The 21,336-nt window shown below is 37.0% G+C and overlaps 1 protein-coding gene across 1 annotated transcript in view; it reads left to right on the top strand.

Moving 5' to 3' along the window:
• NDUFAF2 (NADH:ubiquinone oxidoreductase complex assembly factor 2) overlaps nucleotides 1–21,336 on the top strand; it is a 217,545-nt gene that overhangs the window by 132,235 nt on the left and 63,974 nt on the right. Inside the window, exon 2 of the mRNA XM_055252135.2 lies at nucleotides 2,416–2,505. Coding sequence (XP_055108110.2) covers nucleotides 2,416–2,505 — 90 coding nt within the window. The remainder of the gene's footprint in view (nucleotides 1–2,415; nucleotides 2,506–21,336) is intronic.

Genomic DNA, 21,336 nt, shown 5'->3' with positions numbered 1-21,336 from the left:
AGACCTAAGAGTAGGAATAGAAAGTTAATTTTTTTGTTGCAGATATGCCTGTAGTATATATGCATTTAGTAGTGCTACTGAGATCTATAGACCTGTCTATCCTCTCCCCATGTGCTAAACTTTATTGATGTATAGTTAAAAACTTATAGACCATACATGTACTTTGAGGATCCCATGTATTTGCATTTTTATTTTAGACAATAGTTTTCCTTTCTATAACTATTACTCCAAAAAGACATTCTTACATTTTGGTAATTAGATAAGGACTATATGAAGACATAGGTATTTGACTAACGCATTTTGAAAATTGTCATATAAGCATACTTTAATGTATGCTAAATTATAAATACTAAATTTATAGTAACTTATTATGATGTATTTATATATGTGAATGTAAATAGCGTTTTACTAAACATACATGTACATATATTGAGCCTCTACTATGAGAGAAATGCAGTTGTCATTATTATATGCTCCTTGTACCCTAATCCTTGTTCCTACCACTTTTACTATCAGTCCCTTGTCCTACTGTAAATTTATTGGGTAAGATAAGCAAAAGGTAATCCTCTTTGTAGAACTTGGGGAACCTCTGCATTAGGATTAAATCAGCCTGATTAAATGACTTCATAATGAAATGCAGAACTTCCTGACCACATACTTAAGGTTTATTAGCCATTAATGGGTTGTCTATGAACTCCCAGCCTTTCACTTAATATTACTAAGATGGAAGAAATAAAACCAGCCATTCAGCTTTCTCAGGCTTTCCTTTTATGTTGTCCTTTCTCCTGCACAGTCACTCCCAGGAGTTTCCTGTCCACACTTAAAGGAATTTACAGCTAATAGAATATCAGGTAGTGTAGGAGAGAGATTTGCAGGCATCAAGGTTGATTTCTTTAATTATGTAACTCAGTATATTTAGCATAGTGTAAGATTGGCTTAGGAGTGGTAAGAGAAAGGAGTATTTTGTAAGGTCCAAATTTCTCTGCCTGACTGGTCTGATCACTGTTAAGCCATGCTGCTCCCTTTATCATTCCTCACTGATGACTTCTCTGTCTCAGCTCACATTCCCTGGAGTAGGCAGGCACACTTGTTAAATAGGAGGAAGTAGAAAGCCTACCTGGTTTCCCCAGGCTCAAAGTTTCAATGAGAAAGGAACATGTTTTGAAGCAACCATTTTGACAAAGCTGCTTTGAAAGATATAATGAAGACTTTCTGAAAACAGAAGAAAATAACAAATAGTTTTATGCCTTCTGTATAAACTTAAAATATGCACTAATCAACTTTTATTGAGCAATATAAGCATTAGGCATTCTCATTCCATTCTTGACTTCTCACCAACTTTTACTTTACTGTTCTCTCTGCTTTCATGTTTCTGCATTGCTCCTATTCCACTCCAGATATTAATCGCTCATCTGAAGAACCATAGACTTTGAAATTAAGATAAAAGATCAAAGGGAGACAAAACAGCAGCAGTTGGTATCTCAATGTGGCTCTAACAGTAACATATGAACTTAGTAGCTTGTAAGTGGTCACCATCAGTCTACCATAGCCATAACCAAACCAATGACCAGTTTTGTTAAATTCTCTTAAGAGGAAGTGATTCAGATGGGCCACAGAATTCAACCCATGGCTTGGCTCCCTTGGGTTTGCCAATGTATTAGGGACAGGGTGGCTGCAGGGTCTTGTGGTCCATTACATACTTAGTAACAGCAATGAATATTGATTTTCTTGGGTGATTGCAGCAGCCATTGCTTCCTCTAAGATATATACAGGTAAGTCAGAAGAAGTTGAACTCGCTGTTGATTATTAAAATATTTTTTATTGGCCATTAGTGCTCTATAGGATGAATTGGTTACTCTTTTTCTGTACATTAAATCTATTTATTTATTTATTTATTTATTTTTTGAGATGGAGTCTCACTCTGTAGCCCAAGCAGGAGTGCAGTGGCTCGATCTCAGTTCACTGCAGCCTCAGCCTCCTGGGCTCAAGTGATTCTCGTGCTTCAGCCTCCTGAGTAGAGTAGCTGGGACTACAGGTGTGTGCCACCATGCCTGGCTAATTTTTTGTATTTTAGTAGAGATGGGGTTTCACCATGCTGCCCAGGTTGATCTTGAACTCCTGAGCTCAGGCGATCCACCTACCTCAGCCTCCCAAAGTGCTGGGATTATAGGCGTGAGCCACTACGGCTGGCCTACCATTAATTTTTGTAGGCTGTGGTAAATAACTATAAATTTTTATAGTAGTTTAGAATTTGCCTTTTGTAATATACCTAATTCAAAATGGAAATCTATTCTCGTTTTCCTGTTAATTTAATTCTTTAACCATATAAGGGATTATGCAATATTAAAAGATTAATTGTAGAACTACTGTATCATAGGTTCATTTAAAAATGTATTAATGACTTTTGTCTTATAGGACAAACTATTCGAGAGAAAAGAATTGTAGAAGCAGCAAATAAAAAAGAAGTAGACTATGAAACAGGGGATATTCCAACAGAATGGGAAGGTAAGTTTCTGCTTTTAGTAGAATCTCATGGGAGGTAAGTTATATAACAATATACAAATCAATAAGAGCATATATAATTATATACTGTTTCTCTTTGCAAAAAAGTTTTAGTGTCTGAATGTTTGAAACTTCGTTTTTTTAACATTGCATATCTTTGAAAGTTGTGAAGGTGCTGAATTTTAGTAAGCAGATGCATGTACAGCAAAAAGAACTATTAAGCATTATCAGAGCTGGGACTGAGGTGAGGCAAGCCAAAATCCTAAGATGCAAAATTTAAGCAGGCACTCACTTTCATGTAGTGACCCAGCACTTGTACAATCCTAGGATTTGAATCCTGTTTCTGGCACTCACTACACACATGAACTTGCAAAGTAACTTAAACTTTTAGTTTTTTCTTTTATAAATTATGCATAATACTTGCTGTAGATACCATTTGGAATATTTTTTCAACTCACAATAACTCTATGTTAACTGACCGCCTGTTAAGACAAGGATGGATGCTTGATCCCTTTCCTAAGACTTTGAAGTTAAAATAAAAGATCAAAGGGAGACAAGCAGCAGCAGTTGGTCTCTCAGTGTGGCTCTAACAGTAACATATGAACTTAGTAGCTTGTAAGTGGTCACCTTCAGTCTACATCAAAGTTTTATTGCATAAAAAGCTAATTGATTTTAGAAAAGCTGATATTGCAGAAAAAGCTAATTTACTGAGAAGAAAACGGAAACTAGTTCACAATGAGAAGTACATAGAATATTTCCTAGTTTTCCAACAGCTTTCTAGTTCCCAGTTCAGTTTCCCTCTGAATGAAGTTCATCTGCAAGACTGAGTTCAACATGGCATCTCATAACCATGTTATGTATTTCCGTTTTTTGCTTACCAGTTCCTAGCATAGTGCCTGGCACATTGTAAGGCACCTAGTAGGTACTTAATCAATATGTATCGAATACCTGAGGCCGGGAGTGGTGGCTCACGCCTGTAATCCCAGCACTTTGGGAGGCCGAAGTGGGTGGATCATCTGAGGTCAGGAGTTCGAGACCAGCCTGGCTAATATGGTGAAACCCCGTTTCTATGGAAAATATAAAAAATTAGGCCAGGTGTGGTGGCTCATGCCTGTAATCCCAGCACTTTGGGAGGCCAAGGCGGGCGGATCATGAGGTCAAGAGATCAAGATCATCCCGGCCAACATGGTGAAACCCTGTCTCTACTAAAAATACAAAAATTAGCTGGGCATGGTGGCACGCGCCTGTAGTCCCAGCTACTCGGGAGGCTGAGGCAGGAGAATCACTTGAACCCGGGAGGCAGAGGTTGCAGTGAGCCAAGATCATGCCACTGCACTCTAGCCTGGTGACAGAGTGAGACTCCATCTCAGAAAAAACCAAAAAATTCAAAAAATTAGCCAGGTGTGGTGGCACAGGCCTGTAATGTAATCCCAGCTACTCGGGAGGCTGAGGCAGGAGAATCGCTTGAACCCGGGAGGCAGAGGTTGCAGTGAGCTGAGATTGCGCCATTGCACTCTGGCTTGGGCAACAAGAGCTAAACTCCGTCTCAAAAAAAAAAAAAAAAAGAAAAGAAAAGAAATACCCGAGACTGGGTAATTTATAAAGGAAAAAAGTTTAATTGACTCACAGTTCCGCATAGCTGGGGAGGCCTCAGGAAATTTACAATCATGGCAGAAGGCGAAGGGGAGGCAAGCACCTTTTTTGCTTGGCAGCGGGAGAGAGAATAATGAAGGAGAAACTTCCAAATACTTATAAAGCCATCAGATCTCATGAGAACTCACTCACTTCACAAGAAAAGCATGGGGAAACTGCCCCCATGATCTAATCACCTCCCTCCTTTGACACAAGGGGATTACAATTAGAAATGAGATTTGAGTAGGGACACAGAACCAAACCATATCACCCGTTTAATAGATGGAGCACCTAAGGCCTAAAAAGGTTAGTTAATTTACCTGGGTTATATAGCTTCATACATGGGTAAACAGTAGGCTCATTGCTTCTTGGTTGGCATAGCATGATACCTTACATGTGGTAGCTATAGGCATTATGTTACTTTTATGCCAGCATGTGAATGTAAACATCATTTCAGTAAAAATATTTTTCCATTTCTGCTTACTACTAGAACTATGAGGAAAAACCATAAAAATAAGTAGATACCAAAGGTTTTTTGAAGAAATACAGAATATAAATTGGCAACTTCTAGGAGGGGTAATTGAGCTTTCTTATTTTAGCAGACTCTCCAGTGTTATAAACTACATTTACAATTCTTGGATAATGCGTGCACCTTCTTAGAATGGTTTGTTTTTATCATTTTTTCCAATAATAGTATAGAATTAAGATGTTTATAGAAATGTTATAAATAAATGAGTAGATAATGACTCATTTTTCAACCTTTGAGACTTTCAAATGAGAACTTGAATGAAGTTCTAATCTTTTTATGGCTGTCCTGATCTAGTAATTCGGCATAACTCTCCCATGGGACATATGTTTAAAACAAATATATCAATCAAACACTAAACAAAAATTATTTTTATGGTGGTACACATCAATTAAATGTGAAAAATAATAACACCATGAAAAAGTAAATTAAGTATTTTCGGGTTCAGATGAATATTGTATTCGTCAATTTTACTGGGACCTGCAAGTTGCATATTTTCCCACAATGTAGATTAAACAATGTGCCCTTTTTCTTCGTTTATTTAGTAGATATCTATTAAGGACCTCTACATTCATAGAGCTTATTTTCTAGGGTGGGAGAAAGACAATACACCAGATAAATAACTAGACTATATTGTATGTTAATGGCCACAGAAAATGAAGCAGAGAAAGGGCATAGGGAGTGTTGGGGAAGGTTTTGCAGTTTTTTTGTTTTTTAGGATGGAGTCTTGCTCTTTGCCCAGGCTGGAGGGCAGTGGCGCGATCTCGGCTTACTGCAAGCTCCACCTCCCAAGTTCACGCCATTCTCCCGCCCCAGCCTCCTGAGTAGCTGGGACTACAAGCGCCCGCCACCACGCCCGGCTAATTTTGTTTTTGTATTTTTAGTAGAGACGGGGTTTCACTGTGTTAGCCAGGATGGTCGCCATCTCCTGACCTCGTGATGTGCCCGCCTCCGCCTCCCAAAGTGCTGGGATTACAGGCGTGAGCCACCGCACCCGGCCGTTTTGCAGTTTTAAATAGTGTTCAGAAAAGGCTTTACTGAGATGACTTCTGAATAAAAACAGAAGGAGCTAGTCATGCAGCTAACTAGCTGAGGAGCATTACTGGAGAGCAAGTACAAAAGCCCTGAGGCAGGAACATGCTCAGATGTTTAAAGAACAGCAAGGAAGCCAGTGTGATTGGGATAGAATGAGAGAGAAATTCATAGATAAGGTTAGAGAGTTAACAGGATTGTGAATCTGTGGGGCCTTGTAGGCCATTTTAAAGACTCTGGCTTTTACTGTTAGTGAGACTGGAAGCCATTGTAGGGTTTTGAAAAGAGTAGTCATATGTTCTGAGGTATATTTAAGAGGATCACTATGGCTGCTGCCTTGCAAATAGACTTAGGGGAACATAGGCAAAATATGGAGACAGGAAGCTCTTGTAATAATTTAGGCAAGAGATTAATTGTGACTTGGGCCAGAGTAACAGTGGGAGTGGAAAGAAGAAGTTGCATTCTGGATCTTTGGTAAAAGTAGGACCAACAGGATTTGATGACATATTGGATGTGGAACATGAGAGGAAAGCAGACAGTAATTACTCTTAAGCTGTTTTGGCCTCACCTGGAAAAAGGAGTTGCTGTTAACTGACATGTGCAGTTAAAGGAGTGCAGTGAAAGGAGCAAGTTAGGGGTGGAAAAATGAAATCAATTTTGGACATGCTAAGTTTGAGATGTCTATTAGACATCCAAGTAGAGATGTTAAATTGTATATGAGCCAAGAACTTAGTGTACATATCTGTACTGGAGATAAAATATGGGAGTTGTCAGCAAATAAATGTTATATAAAGCAATGAGACTGAAGAGATCACACACAGAACGAGTGTAAATACAAAATGAGAAATTCAGACGCTGACCCTTAGGCTGCTCCAAAGTTTAGTTAGAGACAATGGAGACCAAAAAGGAGCTGCCAGAAAAGTAGGAGGAAAAAAAAAAAAAGTGTCATGTACTAGAAGCCAAATATCAAGGAGAAAGAAGTAATCAAAATGTCAAATGAGGACTGAAAATTAACTCTGCTTTAAGAACAGGGACGTCTGACAAAAATAGTCCTGTAGAGTGGTAGGAGCAAATGCATGATAGAAAAAAAAGTATAGCAAGAGAGAATTTGGAGAGTCTGAGAATAGACAGTGTTTATGAGGAGTTTATCTGTAAAGAAAAGGAGAATGATGAAGCAGTACTTGGAGAGGAAAATGGAGTCAAGAAATCTTTTCTTCTGTTTTAAAGACAGAAGAGAATTTTGTAATAGTGATGGGAAAGATCCAGTCAGAAAGAAGAATTGCAGGAAAGAGCAAGTCCTTGAGAAGACAAAATGAGGCAGGACCTAGTAAACAGGTGGAAGAGTTGGCCTTTGAACAAAAGCTTGGAAAATTCATCAATAGCGATAGCAGAAAAAGAGTCTGCGGGCATATATGCAGGTAGATGGGTAGATGTGGTAATGAGAAATTGTGTAAATTCTCTTCTAATTCTTACTAATGAAGAAGAGTGATTTAAGTAAGTTCCTAAGTATCAATAGCAACTAGAACCCAGATTTGAACCCAAATTATCTGCTTCCAAATTTTTACTCAATATTATATTATACTGCCTACATCATTTATAACTTGGCTAACTCCTATTTATTACTCAAGTTTTGGAGTAGACATTAGTTCTCTTTGTAAGCTTTTTCTGACCTGGCCCCTCACCCCCAGTGATAGGTGAGATGTTCCTTTTTTTTGTTTTTATCTCACTTTGGACCTCCTCCAATCATGACATTTAACACACTATAGGGGGTTCCTTGTTTACTTATCTGCATCCTCCACCCTAAACTGGAAGATTTTTTAGAATAGGATCCTTACCTTATTCATTTTTGTATTCTCAGGGCCTAGCTCAATAGTTTATATAAAGTAAATATAAGCTCAGTCAACATTTGTTGAATGAATGCATTTCAAACTGAAAGTGTGTTATGTAAGTATGTTTAAGGAAAACGCATTTTGGGGAGTCTGCTGACTTGCTGAAAATAGTCCGTTTTAAGAAGAAAGACATGGAACAGCAGACCAGATCAATTTTTTTCAAACATATAGAAGATTCGATCAGGTGCGGTGGCTCACACCTGTAATCCCAGCACTTTGGGAGACTGAGGCAAGCAGGTCACTTGAGTCCAGGAGTTCTAGACCAGCCTGTACAACATGTGAAACCCCGTCTCTACCAAAAATACAAAAAATTAGCCAAGTGTGATGGCACGCACTGGTAGTCCCAGCTATTCAGGGGGCTGAGGTGGAAGGATTGCTTAAGCCTGGGAGGCAGAGGTTGCAGTGAGCTGAGATCGCGCCACTGCACTCCAGCCTGGGTGACAGAGTGAGACCCTGTCTCACAAGAAAAAAAAAAAAGTAGAAGATTCTTGGACAAGATTCAGCTGTGGGAGATAGTATAGTACTAACTACTGGGCAATGTTATAAAGTTTCAGTGAACCTTGTAAGTTTAATTCATGGCATTATTTGTAGTTCTTACTTAGAGGCTCTCATATTTGTCTCTCTATAATTCAGATTGTTATATTTATCTTTCGTTTTTGTTATTTTTCTTGTTTTTGGTAAGTTTAAGCTTGTTTCGTGTTAACAGTAATAAACATTTTTTATGAGAACCCTAAAATACATACAAAGCAGAATATAGTTGGAAGAGGCAGAAAGGCCCTGATCCAGTTAAGCTTTACTTATCACATGTATTCATTAAAATAGAAGATTAATGCCTCAGAAGAGAGATAAAAATTACTTTTTAGGTATATTAGACCATACCTGTCTATCATTAACACTGTTAATAATTAATATCTCAGTATAAAATGTCATACCCACTTTTATTACTTTTAAGTTAATAGTTGTTCATAATTATTCAACATGTCTTTCTCAGGCCACAGGAACTCCTCATAAAGAATTTTCAAAGTAAGCTTCATAAAATAATAGACTGGGATGGTGCTATCCCTGTTCTAGCATCAAGACTTATGTTATATCCATGTTCTGCAATGGTCATTTACTACCTTGGTCATTTTGGCAAAGGGATTTACCTCCCTATTTTTCATCTATAAAATTAAAACGCTGAGTTCATAACCCTTTAAGCCTCCATCTATCTCTAATGCTGTATGATTCATGACCCAAGAAGTATCTCGAATAAACTCACATTGCAACGCAGAATCTCTGGACTTCCAGAACAATTTGGTTGAACCTCCAGTACACTTGAATAGAAAAGATTAGAGAGAATATTCTTGCATTGTTTCTGACCTTAGCATTCAATCTTTCACCATTAAATATGTTGTTTGTAGGTTTTTCTCGTAGATGCCTTTATCAAGTTGCAGAACTTCCTTTCCTTGATGGGACCCTCTGCCAATCCTCTAGGGTTTGTTCTCTATGTAGCTGTCACCCAACTGGTACACTGAATTGTGAACTTGTGTGACCTTGGTCTCCCTAGACTCCCAGCTCCATCTTCTTAACTTATACTTAACTTATATAGTCTGCTGGGTTTTGACAGGATTCCCTCCCTGGGGCACAACCGAAACTCAGAGCTGTAAACTGGGGCAATCGTGAGGGCAGCCTTCGTTTATTTAACGTTCTCTGAGACCACTGTGTTTCATTATTCAATGTCCATTGTTTTGAAGATTGTTGTTTTATGTAATTTGTCCTTGTTGCTCCATCTTGACTAGAAGCAAAAGGCAGCTTTTTTTTTTAACATAACTTAATACATTTGAGATTTGCTTGTGTACTTGCATGAATCAGTAAGTTTATTCCTTTTTATTGCTTATTAGAATTCTGTCATTTTGATATATCTTTTTGCATTAACTAGTTGAAAGACATTTGAGTCCTTTCTACTTTATAGCAATTATGAGTAAAGTTGCTATATTAATTCATATACACATTCACGTACAAATCTGTGAACAGAAATTTTCTTTCAAGTCCTTGAGCAGGATTGATAGGTTTTATTTTGAGTATAGATTTGATTTTATAAAAAAAACTGCCAAGATATTTTTCAATGTGGCTGTACCATTTTGTATTTTTTTTTTTTTTTTTAATTATACTTTAGGGTTTTAGGGTACATGTGCACAATGTGCAGGTTTGTTACATATGTATCCATGTGCCATGTTGATTTCCTGCATCCATCAACTCATCATTTAGCATTAGGTGTATCTCCTAATGCTGTCCCTCCCCCCTCCCCCCACCCCACAACAGTCCCCGGAGCGCGATGTTCCCCTTCCTGTGTCCATGAGTTCTCACCGTTCAATTCCCAGCTATGAGTGAGAACATGCGGTGTTTGTTTTTTTGTCCTTGCGATAGTTTACTGAGAATGATGTTTTCCAGTTTCATCCATGTCCCTACAAAGGACACGAACTCATCATTTTTTATGGCTGCATAGTATTCCATGGTGTATATGTGCCACATTTTCTTAATCCAGTCTATCGTTGTTGGACATTTGGGTTGGTTCCAACTCTTTGCTATTGTGAATAGTGCCGCAATAAACATACGTGTGCATGTGTCTTTATAGCAGCATGATTTATAGTCCTTTGGGTATATACCCAGTAATGGGATGGCTGGGTCAAATGGTATTTCTAGTTCTAGATCCCTGAGGAATCGCCACACTGACTTCCACAATGGTTGAACTAGTTTACAGTCCCACCAACAGTGTAAAAGTGTTCCTATTTCTCCACATCCTCTCCAGCACCTGTTGTTTCCTGATTTTTTAATGATGGCCATTCTAACTGGTGTGAGATGGTATCTCACTGTGGTTTTGATTTGCATTTCTCTGATGGCCAGTGATGAGGAGCATTATACAACAAACCCACAGCCAATATCATACTGAATGGGCAAAAACTGGAAGCATTCCCTCTGAAAACTGGCACAAGACAGGGATGCCCTCTCTCACCGCTCCTATTCAACATAGTGCTGGAAGTTCTGACCAGAGCAATCAGGCAGGAGAAGGAAATAAAGGGTATTCAATTAGGAAAAGAGGAAGTCAAATTGTCCTTGTTTGCAGATGACATGATTGTATATCTAGAAAACCCCATTGTCTCAGCCCAAAATCTCCTTAAGCTGATTAGCAACTTCAGCAAAGTCTCAGGATACAAAATTAATGTACAAAAATCACAAGCATTCTTGTACACCAATAACAGACAAACAGAGAGCCAAATCATGAGTGAACTCCCATTCACAATTGCTTCAAAGAGAATAAAATACCTAGGAATCCAACTTACAAGGGATGTGAAGGACCTCTTCAAGGAGAACTACAAACCACTGCTCAATGAAATAAAAGAGGATACAAACAAATGGAAGAACATTCCATGCTCATGGGTTGGAAGAATCAATATCGTGAAAATGGCCATACTGCCCAAGGTAATTTATAGATTCAGTGCCATCCCCATCAAGCTACCAATGACTTTCTTCACAGAATTGGAAAAAACTACTTTAAAGTTCATATGGAACCAAAAAAGAGCCCGCATCGCCAAGTCAATCCTAAGCCAAAAGAACAAAGCTGGAGGCATCACGCTACCTGACTTCAAACTATACTACAAGGCTACAGTAACCAAAACAGCATGGTACTGGTACCACAACAGAGACATAGATCAATGGAACAGAACAGAGCCCTCAGAAATGATGCCGCATAGCTGCAACTATCTGATCTTTGACAAACCTGACAAAAACAAGAAATGGGGAAAGGATTCCCTATTTAATAAATGGTGCTGGGAAAACTGGCTAGCCATATGTAGAAAGCTGCAACTGGATCCCTTCCTTACACCTTATACAAAAATTAATTCAAGATGGATTAAAGACTTATATGTTAGACCTAAAACCATTAAAATCCTACAAGAAAACCTAGGCAATACCATTCAGGACATAGGCGTGGACAAGGACTTCATGTCTAAAACACCAAAAGCAATGGCAACAAAAGCCAAAATCGACAAATGGGATCTCATTAAACTAAAGAGCTTCTGCACAGCCAAAGAAACTATCATCAGAGTGAACAGGCAACCTACACAATGGGAGAAAATTTTTGCAACCTACTCATCTGACAAAGGGCTAATATCCAGAATCTACAATGAACTCAAACAAATTTACAAGAAAAAAACAAACAACCCCATCAAAAAGTGGGCAGAGGACATGAACAGACACTTCTCAAAAGAAGACATTTATGCAGCCAAAAAACCATTTTGTATTTAAGTGTAAGTTTGATTTTATAAAAAACTGCCAAGATATTTTGCAATGTGGCTTTACCATTTTGCATTCCCATTAGTAGTGTATGAGAGTTCAAGTTGTTCATCATCTTCTCCAGCCATTGCTGTTGTCAGTTTCATTACATTTGAGCCATTCTAATGGGTGTGTTTTGATATCTCATTGTGGTTTTGATTTTTATTTCTCTAATGACTAATGACCTAGATCATCTTTTCATGAACTTATTTGCCATCTGTATATCTTCTTTGGTGTACTTTTATATCTTTTTGCCCAGAATTTTTTTAATTAAAAAATTACTTAGTTTTGAGAATTTCCTGTGTATCATAGATACAAGTCCTTTATCAGATATGTGATTAGCAAATATTTTTTCACAGTCTATGGCTTTTCTTTTCATTGGCTTGTCTTTTCATTCTCTTGACAGTGCCTTTCAAAGAGCACACATTCTTAATTATAATGAATTCCAGTTTATCGGTTTTTTTTTCTTTTATATATCATGATTTCAATGTTGTATGGAAGAAATCTTTGCCTAACCTGAGGTCAAGAATATTTTCTCCTGTGATTTCTTCTAGAACTTTGGGGTTCTACAGTTTTGGGTTTTACATTAAAGTCTATGATACATTTTTATCAATTTCATGTCTTATAGGCAATCTAATTTTCCAGCACCGTTTTTTAAATGACCACTGTTTTTTCCATTGAATTGCCTTAGCACATTTGTCAGACATCAATTGACTATAGATGTGTCTGTTTCTGCATTTTCTGTTCCATCCATGGAGTTATTTATTTATCTTTTTGCTAGTGCTGATTGTCTTGATTACTGAGGTTTTGTAACAAGTCTTGAAATAAATCATTTTGAGTCTGCCAACTTCTTTCCCAAAATTTTTGTCTTGGTTAGTCAGGGCCCATATAATGTTTTTACACTTTAAATATGTGCAGTTTATTGTACATCAATTATACTTCAATAAAGCTGTAAAAGAATAACATAGCCATCTTGGAAAAATAAATTACTGAATGAGGATAGTAATAATGATACAAGCAAGGGATACAATAAAAAAGTGTCAGAACTGACTCTTTTCCCAGTCTCAGGATTTGACTTAATCCAGAAGACTGTTTGAAACATGGATTTGCCCCAGTCTCTTTAAATGAAGAACGTCACTCTGGGCATAGATTAGTCTTGAGATTCTAGGTTATATAATATGAAGTTATCCCAAGTAACAGAGCATGTAAAGATCAAATGCCCAGACAAACCTCTATAGGTTTTCCAGAGATATTTAAAGTTGGTGTCATATTCAATCCAGGACTTTCCAAAGTTACTTTAAATTTAATGATAAATGTTTTGAAATCTTTTTTGAGGTTTCTTAATAGCAAAAGCAAAAACTTACATACCATTGGGAATCATTTATTTGTTCTTCCTGTTGTGGTAAAAATGTCTGTAGTAAAAACTTTAACAGAAATAAACAGCAGTCTTGCAAGGAACTAAAATATATTTCTTCATCAGCATACATTATTGGAAAGCCAGCAGAAAGCATGGCTGAAGGAACATGTATTTGGACAAAGTATGCAGGGCACTGCACTGCCAAATAGATGTTACAAATGTTTTTAGCATGTTTTCACTTGTAACAGAAAGACCATACTTCTTAATTTTTGTTAGTCCCCAAAGCAAATATAAACTAGAGAAGATATAGCCTCAGCAGTAAATGACCCACTTAATAAAAACAATGATTCACAGGAGAAAAAAAATGTGCATGAGTGTAAGTATTGATGGAGCTGCTGCTTTAGGCTGCAAGGACCTGGAATGAAGTTACTGAGATTGTGCAAATAAAATTCATCATTCTTGGGAAAGAAATAGAAGCCAAGAGTGCACATGTATACTTTATTTTTTAGAGATGGGGATCTTGCTATGTGGCTCAGGCTGGTCTCAAACTCCTGGCCTCAAGCAATCCTCCTGCCTCAGCCTCTTAAGTAGTTGGGACTACAGACACACACCACCATGCCTACAAGTGCACTTTACTTTTTTCTTTCTTTCTTTCTTTTTTAAATTTTAGATTCAGGGGTTACATGTGCATGTTTCTTACATGGATATATTGCATGATTCTGAGGTTTGGGCTTCAACTGAACCTGTCACCCAAATAGTGAACATGGTACCCTCCCTAGTTTCTGTTGTTCCCATTTTTATGTTCATGTATACTCAGTATTTAGCTCCAACTTATTAGGGAGAACGTGCAGTATTTGGTTTTCTGTTTCTGCATTAATTCACTTCGGATTATGGCCTCCTGATGCATCCATGTTGCTGCAAAGGACAACTTCATCCTTTCTTATGGCTGCATACTATTCCATGGTGTATGTGTACCACATTTTCTTTATCCAGTCTACAATTGATGGGTATCTAAGTTGATTCCACTTTTTTGCTATTGTGAATAGTGCTGCAATAACCGTGTGAATGTATGTGTCTTTATGGCAGAACAATTTATTTTTCTTTGGATGTATACTCAGTAATGGGATTGCTGGGTCAAGTGATAGTTCTATTTTTATTAGTAGTTCTTTGAGAATTGCCAAACTGCTTTCCACATAGGCTGAACTAATTTATAGTCCCACCAATAGTGTATAAGTGTTCCCATTTCTTTGCAGCTTCACCAACATCTCTTATTTTTTGACTTTTAATAATAGCCATTCTCACTGGTGTGAGATGGTATCTCATTGTGGTTTTGATTTGCATTTCTCAGATGATTAGTGATAGTGAGTATTTTTTCATGTTTGTTGGCCACGTGTATATCTTTTGAGAAGTGTCTGTTCATGCCCTTTCCCCACTTTTTAATGGTGTTTTTTTTCTTTTTGATTTATTAAAGTTTCTTATAGATTCTGGATATTATACTTTGGTGTCTTACATTTAAGTCTTTAAACCATCTTGAGTTAATTTTTGTATACAGTGAAAGGTAGGGGTCAACTTGCATTTGTCTATATATGGCTAGCCAGTTATCCCAGCACCATTTATTGAATAGAGTTTTCATGCCCCATTGTTTATTTTTGTTGCTTACTGCAAACTCTGCCTCCTGGGTTCAAGCAATTCTTCTGCCTCAGCCTCATGAGTAGCTGGGATTGCAAGCACACACCATCACGCCCTGCTAATTTTCTATTTTTAGTGGAGATGGGATTTCACCATGTTGGCCAGGCTGGTCTCGAACTCCTGACCTCAAGTGATCTGCCCACCTCGGCCTCCCAAAGTGCTGGGATTACAGGTGTGAGCCACCCCTCAGGCCTGTGGTTTTCAACTATAGATGTTGCACATTGTATTAAACTAATACCTAAGTGTTTATTGATTTTTTTGGTGCTATTGCTAGTTGTTTTCTATTTCAATTTCAAATTATTCATTGATAATACATAGAAATACAACTGATTTTGTATATCAACTGTGTACTTTTAAGTGACATTGTTAAACTCATCAATTGTATCACCTTCACTGTAAACTTCTTGTGGTTGCCTGCATAAACAATCTTTTCCTTCTGTTTCTTCTATTCTCATGCATAAGCCTTTGTTTTTTCTTGCCTTACTGCACTGGCAAGGAACCTCCACAATAATGATGAGTAGAACTGGTAAAAGTGAACAACTTTGCCTTGTTCTTGATCTTAGCAGGAAAGCATTCAGTTTTTCACTGTTAGGTATGATATTAGCTGTAAGGTTTTTTAGATGCCTGCTGTCAGATTAAAAAGATCTCTTCTATTCCTAGGTTGCTGGGCGTTTTTATCATAAATGCTGTTGGATTTTGTCAAATGTGTTTTCTTCATTTCTTGAGATTATTTTTATGATTTTTTTTCATTCTGTTAATATGATTTATTACATTGATTGATTTTATTTTTAAATTATCCTCCCTTTTGTGGTAAAGTATACATAACATAAAAATTTCCATTTTAGCCATTTTTAAGTATACAGTTCAGTGGCTGTAGGTACATTCACTGTTTGCAACTATCAGCAGCATTCATCGCCTGAACTTTTTTCATCTTCCCAAACTGAAACTTCATGCCCATTGAAAAACAACTCTCCATTTCCTCCTTTCTCCCAGTCTTTGGCAACCACCATTCTACTTTTTGTCACTATGAATCTGACTACTATAAGTACGTCATAGAAATTGAGTCATACACTATTTGCCCTTTTTATGTCTGGCTTATTTATTTCCCTCAGCATAATGTCTTCATGGTTCATCCATGTTATATGATATATCAGAATTTCATTCCTTTTTTGGGCTGAATAATATTCCATTGTATATAGATACCACATGTTGTTTATCCATTCATTTAATGATGGACACTGGAGTTGCTTCCCCCTTTTGATTACTGTGAATAATGCTATGAATATACGTATACAAATATCTGTAGATTTAAACCTATATAAATAGGTACAGTAAATTTAAATGGTCTAGAAATGCCACACAAAAAGCAGAAGTTGTCAGAATGATATATATAGAAGACAGCTATATCAAACAACATGACCCAGTTGACATAGGGCACTCCACTGAGCAATTGTAAAATGCACATTTTTTTCCATATGCTCATGGAACATTCACCAGGATGGGCCACATATTCCTTCCAGAAATGTGGGAGATAGGAATACTTCTGTACTCATTTTATTAGGCCCTGTTTAACCTGATATCAACCTGACAGAAACAATAAAGAGATACTACAAACCAGTATCCTACATAAACATAGATGTAGAAATCACTAAAAAAATATTAGCAACCTGAATCCAGCAATATATAAAAAGGGCAGTATACCATGACCATGTGGAGTTTATCCCAGTAATACAGATTGGTTTAACATTTGAAAATCAATTTATATTCAGCATAATAACAAAAAGGAGAAAAATCATGAGTTAATTCCAGTTGGTACAGAAAAGAACTGACAAAATTCAATATACATTTATGATTAAAAACTCTCCACAAACTTAAAATAGAAAAGAAGCACCTCAACCTGATAAGGGCATTAAGGGGGGGAAAAAAAACTTACAGTTAACCTCACATTCAGTGGTGAAAGGCAGAACACTTTCCGCCTAAGATTGGGAACAAGACAAGGATATCTTCTTTGATTATTTACATTTCACATCATCTTGGAAATTCTTGTCAATGCAATAAAGCAATAAAAATAAATGAAATGAATACAGATAAGAAACAGATGACATGATTACATGTAGACAATCTACAAAAAGTATGTAAAAATTAAGTGAATTTTGTAACTTTTCAAGATACAAGGGAATATAAAATCAATTATATATCTACATAATAATACCAAACAATTTCTAAGTAAAAATTTAAATTATATTACTTCAAATACTATTAAAAACTTGAAGATTTAGGGATAAATTTACAAAAATATATCCAAGACCTTTACATTGAAAAACATAAAATATCAGCCGGGTGAGGTGGCTCATGGCTATAATCCTAGTACTTTGGGAGGCTAAAGTGGGAGGATCACTTGAGGCCAGGACTTGCAGTCCAACCTGGGCAACATAGCGACACCTTATCTCTACAAAAAGTAAGCACTTTAGCCAGGTGTGGTGGTATGCACCTGTAGTCTTCCCAGCCTACTCAAGAGCCTGAGATGGGAGAATCACTTGAGCCCAGAAGTTTGAGGTTATAGTGAGCTGCAATCACTCCACAGCTCTCCAGCCTGGGTGACACAGCAAGATCCTGTCTCTCAAAAAAAAAAAGAAAGGAAGAAAAGAAAAATATAAAATATTGCTGAGAAAAATTAAAGAAAACTTAGAGAGATGTACAATTTTCATAGGTCAGAAGAGTTAATATTTAAAAGACATTATTTCCCTTCAGATTGATCTGTAAATTCATTGCCCTCCAATCAAAATACTAACAGCCTTTTTGGAATTGATATGCTGATTTTAAATTTTGTATTAAAATGCAGAGAATGCCTAGAATACTCAAAACTTTTTTGGAGAAAGAACAAGATTGGAGAATTTAGCAATATAAATCTACATTTATCAAGGTGGTTTGGTACTGATGTAAGGATAGTTATACAACTAATGGAACCAACCTGAATATCCAGAAGTTTTCTCACACTTATATGGTCAATTGATTTTTCAATAGCAAGGAAAATTCTTTTCAATAGCTTGTGTTGAATAACTGAATTTCCATATGGAAAAATATAAACCTTGAACATTACCTTATATAATCCCCCAAGAAATTTAACTTGGGATTTATCACAGACCTAAATATAAAGCTAAAACTAATAAACTTTTAGAAGAAAAAGATGAACAAAAATCTTTCAATTATGAATAGTCAAAAAACTATTAAATAGGACCCTAAAACACAAAGTTTAAAAAAAAATGATAAATTGGACTTCACCAAAATTTTACAGATTCTTATTTTTAACAAATTTATTAGAGCAAAGGAAAATACAAGCCATAGACAGGGAGAAAAATTTGCCATACATGTCTAACATTGAACTTGTATTCAGAATATGTAAAGAACTCTCATACCTCAGTGAGGGAAACATTAATTTTAAAGTGGGCAAAAGGTATAAACAGACACTTTACCAAAGAGGATTTATGGTGTGGACTAAATGTGGTTCCACCACACTCTTCTACCCCATTCATGTGTTGAAGCCCTAACTCTAAATATGGTGGTATTTAGAAATATGGGACCTTTGGGAGGCAATTAGAGTTAGATGAGGTCATGAGGGTGAGGCCTTAATGATGATATTAGTGCCCGTAGGAGAAGAGGCACCAGAGAGCTGTACTGTCTCCCTGAGCATGCACAAAAAAAGAAGTCATATGGGTACGCATTGAGAAGATGGCTGCCTACAAGCCATGAGAAGAGGCCCCAGAAAGCTGATTATACTGGCATCTTGATCTCAGACTTCCAGCCTCCAGAACTGTGAGAAAATAACTTTCTGTTGTTTAAGCCACTCAGTCTGTGGTGGTTTATTATGGCAGCCGAAGCAGACTAAGACAATACATAAAATCAGTAGTCATCAAGGGATACTAATTAAAACAACAGTGAAGTACCACTACATACAACTAGACTGACTAATATTTTAGAAATTGATAATATCAACAAAACTGACAATACGTTCATGAAGATGTAAAGTACCCGAAACTTTCATATATTTCTGACTAGAGTGTAAAATGTTACAGCTACTTTGGAAAACAGTTTATTAGTTCTTTATCAGTTTAAACGTACACACTTATCCTACAACCTGGACATTTTATGGCGAAGTATTCACCCAGAGACATAAAGACATAAGTCCAACCAAATTCTTGTACCCGAATTTTCCCAGCAGCTTTATTCATAATAGCCCAAAACCGAAAACCACTAAAATATCCAACAAGTGAGAGGATAAACAAATTGTCATACTTCCATGCAAAGGAATGCTACACATCAATAAAAAATAATGAACTGCTGATATGTTCATTGTGTTTGTTTTTATTGCTGTATGTCAACATTACCACAATAATAATAGCTTAAAATAAGACACATTTATTATCTTACAGTTTCTTTGCATCAGGAGCCCAAGCACAGCCTAGCTAGGTTCTTTAGTTAAGGGTTTCACTAAGCTGTAATCAACCCAAGGCTAGTCATCTAGAGGCTTGATTAGGAAAAGCTCTACCATCCCACTTGTGTGGTTGTTGGCAGCATTCAGTTCATTGCAGTTGTAAGACTGGGAGCTTCAGGCCGGGCGCGGTGGCTCACGCTTGTAATCCCAGCACTTTGGGAGGCCGAGGCGGGCGGATCACGAGGTCAGGAGATCGAGACCACAGTGAAACCCCGTCTTTACTAAAAATACAAAAAATTAGCCGGGCGTGGTGGCGGGCACCTGTAGTCCCAGCTACTCGGAGAGGCTGAGGCAGGAGAATGGCGTGAACCCGGGAGGCGGAGCTTGCAGTGAGCCGAGATTGCGCCACTGCACTCCAGCCTGGGCGACAGAGCGAGACTCCGTCTCAAAAAAAAAAAAAAAAAAAAAAGACTGGGAGCTTCACTTTTTCGCTGGTTGTTGGCCAAAGACCACACTGAGTCCTAGAGGTCACTGGCAATTTCTTGCCAATGGTGTTTCCCAATATGGCCACATTTTCCTTATAGCCAGCCAGGGGGGAGAATACTCCAGCCAAGATGAGCACCATAATCTTGTATAATGTAATCACATGAGCACATATATCCCATCACCTTTGCCATGTTCTTATAATTAGAAGTCATGGGTCCTACCCTCACTCAAGTAGAAGAGATAATACAAATGTATGAATACCAGGAAGTGGTGGTTGTGTAGGCTACCTGAAGAGTATCACTCATTGCCTGGGGACTATGGGTAGGGTAAGGTGGGTGTTTCCATGTAAACAGACTGGGGAACTTTTATAGGTGATGGAAATGTTCTATCTATTGATTGTGGTGCTAATCACAGGATTGTAAATATTTTTGTTAGAAGTTGTGGAATTGCACACTTGAAATGGCTCACAGTATTTTGTAAATTATACCTCAATAAAGTTGATTAAGAAAAAAGACAGTAATAGCCATGAGCACCACAAAATTTGTAACTTAAAGATGCCAACTTAATTTAATAATATCTCTAAGATATCCTTAAAAGTCAATAATTGGAAAATGATTTGTTTCATAATATATCCTTTGAAGGATTTTCACAGTAAAAACTGGATCTCTTATTTTTATAGTCCTTTATGAAGTGTCAGCACTCAGAACTAGCAAAGATCATTTTTTTAAAGATGAGGCTTTATTACAGTCTCTTCTGTAAGTGAAGTAAGCACATATTTCTAATGTAATATCTTTTGGATGTAGACTATTGATAACCTTTCCATAATTTTTGTTCTGAATGGTTACCTACTGGATCTGGTGATAGAGTATTTCATTTACTTTAGCCTCTATTGACAACGCTTCTAAAGGTGTATTTGCCATTTTTAGCACTTATGGAGATTTGAAGAGTGTATGCTTCATGAAGTATTTTCTTGCTTGATTCTTCTAGTCTCTTTACGTGCTTAAAGGGTGCTTTGATTTGCATACTCACCTTTAATGTTATTATAGTGGCTTATATTCTAATAGGAATATTAAAGTTCAGTGAAAATCCCATGCATACTGGTGAGAATGCAAATGAATATTGATGAAAGAATGCTAGGATCATAAGGTGTAAACTGTCCAGTTATCTTGCTAAATTCATTTCAAACAATGTTTACATTATAATGAGGACTGATACAGATTTCACCACATAAATATCACTGGCAGTGGCAAAATTATGTAATTTATAATTGGATAATGGTTCAGTTTCAGACTGTTTTGAAGTTAACAAAAACAACAAAGTAATGTCTTGATATTAATGCAAACTTCAGCTGATCATTTGTTGTATGTAGTAGTTGGGAAATTTGGTATGATTTTACAAATAAGCGGTCACGTTAAGCATTTCCGGCTGTAACCTTTACAGGATGCATAACAAATAGTAGTGGCATCACTCATCATCCCAA

This window comes from Symphalangus syndactylus, chromosome 18, assembly GCF_028878055.3.
Source record: "Symphalangus syndactylus isolate Jambi chromosome 18, NHGRI_mSymSyn1-v2.1_pri, whole genome shotgun sequence".
Lineage (NCBI taxonomy): Eukaryota > Metazoa > Chordata > Mammalia > Primates > Hylobatidae > Symphalangus > Symphalangus syndactylus.
This window is presented reverse-complemented; position numbering and strand designations above follow the sequence as displayed.